Source organism: Notothenia coriiceps, unplaced genomic scaffold (assembly GCF_000735185.1).
Source record: "Notothenia coriiceps isolate Sejong01 unplaced genomic scaffold, NC01 NC01_scaffold00010093, whole genome shotgun sequence".
NCBI classification, from domain to species: Eukaryota; Metazoa; Chordata; class Actinopteri; order Perciformes; family Nototheniidae; genus Notothenia; species Notothenia coriiceps.
This window is the reverse complement of record NW_011342794.1, coordinates 260,117-264,842: the sequence shown is the minus strand read 5'-3', so window position 1 is coordinate 264,842 and position 4,726 is coordinate 260,117. Positions and strand designations below refer to the sequence as shown.

Here is a 4,726-nt window from a genome sequence, read left to right as displayed (position 1 = left end):
ATATGTATATATTCACTGTCTTGCGTTTTTTTTTTTATTTACTTCCAATTCAAGTTCAATGTCTTACCTACATGCTGCTGTGACGAAAATCCCAAATTGGGATCAATATAGTAGCCTATATATTTTATCTTATCTTTATTTGAAATATAAACAACTGTTTGCATAGTGTGCATAAAAAGCCATAAAAAACGAATACACAAATATCTCGCAGGGTGTTCCTACATCTGTGCAGTGTCCCTCCCCTCCCCCCTCCCCTCTCTCGCCCCTCCCTGCTCCCTGTAAAAGGGAACAAACCACCGGTGCTGCTGTCCCGCCTCCAGCTCTCTGCTCCGCGAGGCTGCAGCTCCACCGACCCGCAGCTCCACCACAATGTGAAAACTTAACCACCCGGATAAAAGTTATTTTCATGGAAAGAAAGGCTGCAAGTAAAGGTACGTACCAGCTTCACGTTTTGCATTCAATTTTTGTTGAAAACTAAAAAGTAATTGTTTATCTCTAAATAGATAAATTGAAAAAATTTGTCAAACCAGCTCGTTGCTCTGAATTTCTAGAAGGGTATTTAATGAACAATATAGAAAGCTACACATGCAGGAAAACAGTCCTAATAACTGCTTGTAATGATGTGTGGTTTCAGTTTCAACTTGTTGCTTGTCATTTCCTCGGATTAGTTTAGTCTGTAATTTGATTCTTCTGCTGATAGTCCTGTACTTGAGCACTGGAAGAAGTGACAGCACCTCACGCCTCTTCCCTCACTCTAGCTCAAGCCATTTCCTGTGGATGTTGTATTGATTTTATTTTCCTTCAGAGGACTAATGTGCTCTAACAGTGCAGTTAAATATGTCTTGATACGATAGACAGCAGTCCACATTAATGTACCACTGTAAAATCTTGACTGTAATGCTTGTGGGGCATATATAAAGCGATATAACTGACATACTTGGCTTCTAATCATAATGTATCTACATCATCAGGACCATGGGGTATGGGCAAATCCTCCACCGGCGGGGGAATGAGGAGGACCAGGTCCACCTCAACGTGGGGGGGTTTCAGCACCACGTGGATCCGGATATGCTGCTCCGCTTCCCTCACACACGCCTGGCCCGTCTGCTGTGCTGTCAAAGCGAGGCGGCCATCCTGGAGCTGTGTGATGACTACAGCCCATCCGAGAAGGAGTACTACTTCGACAGGAATCCCCAGGTTTTCCTTGGTGTGCTCAACTTCTACCACACGGGACATATCCACATGATGGAGGAGGTGTGCGTCTTCTCCTTCAGCCAGGAGATAGAGTACTGGGGGATCCAGGAGCTCTACCTCAGCCCCTGCTGTAGCTACTGGTACCACGAGAGGAAGGAGTACATTGACGACGGAGACTGGGATGTGAGGAGCGACGACCAGCAGCAGCCCAGCCTGGACTCCTCCTTTGAGGAGCTCTCTGCGCTCGATCAAGACATGGCCCAGTTCAAAGGAGTCTGGTGTGCGGAGGTGAGGAGCTACGTGTGGCTGCGGCTGGAGGACCCCGGTCACTCAACAGGTTCAAAGATCATCGCCGTGGCCTCCCTCAGCTTGGTGTTGACCTCCATCGTTGCCATGTGTGTCCACAGCATGCCTGAGTATCAGCAGAAGGACCAAAACGATAAACTCATCGAGGATCCTGTCCTTGAGATCCTCGAGGAGGTCTGCATCGCCTGCTTTTCCGCTGAGTTCCTCCTCAGGCTGATTGTTTCGCCCTCACGCAGGAAGTTCCTCTCAAACCCCTTAAACCTCATCGATGTTGCCTCCATTTTGCCATTTTACGCCACTTTAGCTCTGGAAACAGCCGATAAGGAAGCCGCAGAGGAGAACGAGGACTTACAAAATGTTGGGAAGGTGGTGCAGGTTCTCCGCCTCATGAGGGTTCTCCGGATCCTGAAGCTGGCTCGCCACTCCATCGGTTTGCGAGCGCTGGGCGCCACCGTGCGACACAGCTACCAAGAGGTGGGTCTGCTCCTTCTCTTCCTCTCGGTGGGGATCTCCATCTTTTCTGCCCTCATCTACTCGGCAGAGAAGGATGTGGAGAACACAGATCTGGGGACCATCCCTTTAGGCTGGTGGTGGGCAACCATCACCATGACCACAGTGGGTTACGGTGACACCTGCCCGGTAACGCTGGCGGGGAAGATAGTGGCGACCTTGTGTATCGTGTGTGGCCTGTTGGTGGTGGCTCTGCCCATCACCATCATCTTCAATAAGTTTTCAAAGTACTATCAAAGAAACAAAGCCATGGAGGGTAAGGGTATTACTAAGCCTGAAAGAAAAGATCCAGAGATTCCTTATTATAACATAAAAGACCTCTTTGCAGGAAGCGTGTATCCCTTTATTGGAAGTATCGCCTTCAGAAACAGTGTGAGCAGCGCAGGAGACGAGACGGACGCCTCCAGTCTCCAGGATATAGAGATGTATGAAAACGAGACTTGTGAAAATGGGGCAACGAAATGAGATTCAATGGAGTGTCACTCCCTTTATGACCTCTCAGGGCGCTCCATCACACCGCCTGATTCTCTGAACTGTCTTCCTCCTGCAATCTGACAGAGAAATATGGTGGCTGTCGATTGTTTTTTTCTTCTTCAAGGGCTTATGAAATATACACAGTGTCACTAAAACCCGGAAATCTTAAGGGAATTTGAGCCTTGCTCAGAGGTCTAAAAGCCCATTTTCTGCTTGAAAAAACAGCAATGATGCATGTCGGAGGCCCTAATGTTAATGTTTTTTCAAAGTAATGCCCTGTATTGATTTGTCTGCCAGCTGAAAGTTCAGAGTGAGATTTCAGCTAAAGTCTATAACGACAACAATACTGTTTGCTGTTTCAAAATGGTATTATAGATCTCTAATTGACTGATGTTACACAGTCTGCATGAACAAAAATAAATGAATTTCTGAATAATGTGTAGAAATATGCAATAGTTTTGATGCTGACCAGGAACTGCCACACAGAAGCACTGATATACCAGGTTATTGTTGTTTAACTTTTCTTTTGGATAGTTGTTTCCGCATGCTGGGTGACTCCTAGGGGATAACTCATGTGGACATGAAATAAAACTCAGTGAATCAGAAGAAATATGCCTCTCGTTTGTGACATGGCATACAGTAAGGTGTACCGCCCACTCACTCAGACAAGGTTTGCAGCTCAGGTTCATTGCATTTATTCATCGCCATATGTTCTTCACTAAAATAACTCAAACCAACCTGTCATCAGTGTCTTTTCTTTATTGGGGAAATGCACTTTAAACTGTTGACGAACTTTATGCACATCTTCTTCACTCTTCTGTTCCTGAAAGCATCGATTGGCTGTCCCTTTGTATAATCTCCGGTTGGATGAGCTGCTGTTACTAGAGCTTGAGATGTCAAATATCGTTCTCTACAGGGGTCTCTAAGGTGCAGCTCTTCAGAAGCTTCTACACTTAAAGCTCAAATGTTATTCTCCAATATAATGTTCAGATGGTTTCTTATGTATCAGCTAGATGTTAGTGAATGAAACACAATAACAAAATGATGAATGGGTGTCACTGTGGAGTTGCAGAGGTTGGTTTAGGGACTACCTGCAGTTTAACCAGGACAGATCATCTCATTTTGCTTTGATTGATGGTACATTTGTTTTGATTGTTTGGCTTCCTGTCTCAGCATGGGATATTAGCATATTGCTCAATCTGCACTTTTTTTAATGATAGGGGTCTTGGTACAGATAAGCATTGATTTTCAATTATTATTATTCACACAGATGCTTGAATGGCTGAATAATATTGGATTATTCGTCACACTTTACGTCCGATAATAGATCTGACAAATAGTGTTCTATCACTCAAAAACTATGCTTATTTGTTTTCTTGTTTCTGTGTTATGGAAAACAATAATCTATATTCTTAAATCTTGTTGACCTTCTTCCAATATTAAGTTATCTGAAAAGGTGAAATATTTAACCCTAACCCCCTATTTTTTTTTAAATCTCATACCTCGTCGCAAAACCAAAAGCTGTTGAACCTCTGCAATAAAAAGTAAATGGAGAAAATGAGGGATTACATTTTGAGACAATTCTAGCTCATTCACAATAAAATGTAAACAAAACTGTAAAAATGAACTATGGCTGCCATTAAGTGAGGATGGATGCTTTAATGATCATTACCGCAGCTGAATTCCCACTTTGATTCATGATGTAAGAAACATTATGAAACCAAACCTCTCTAAGAACTTTTTTAACAATGAACAAAAATGCTAACACAAGTTGCGTTGGCCTACAGTTTGTCAGGAAAATGTGTAAAATGCATCAATGGATTTCTCCTCAGCTTCCATTATAAAGGGTCTTCAGGCTAATATGTAATTGTTATTGGATTTTTCAGATAGCAGTCTGTTTGTTAAAGAATCCATCACAGGAAATGGCGATCAAGCGCCGTCGGCAAACAATAGTGATGGTTTTGCGTTCCTCACCATTAATCCCATCCTCATGGCTTTGGACGTTCAGGGAAGTGGGTTTCAATATCTGTTCACTTTGCCATCAGCAAAAATGCATTCCCTTAATGAACTTATGTCAGGATGTGCATCTTATATTTCCCATTTCCCATCGCAGTTTGTGGTCCCCATCTGACTTCTGAAAGTTTCGTATTTTTGGAGGTAGGCTAATTGTTGGGTAGTTGTTATTGGCGGAAAGTACATGTACTTAGTAAAGTCACTTAAATACAATTTTGAGGTGCTTAAC

The 4,726-nt window shown here is 43.4% G+C and overlaps 1 protein-coding gene across 1 annotated transcript; it reads left to right on the top strand.

Moving 5' to 3' along the window:
* The first annotated feature begins 328 nt into the window (after positions 1-328).
* Positions 329-3,202, top strand: LOC104945870 (potassium voltage-gated channel subfamily S member 3). The gene is made up of 2 exons (XM_010771600.1): positions 329-431; positions 972-3,202. The coding sequence occupies exon 2, from the start codon at positions 976-978 to the stop codon at positions 2,473-2,475; it is 1,500 nt and encodes a 499-aa protein (XP_010769902.1). The 5' UTR covers positions 329-431; positions 972-975; the 3' UTR covers positions 2,476-3,202.
* The last annotated feature ends 1,524 nt before the right edge of the window (positions 3,203-4,726 follow it).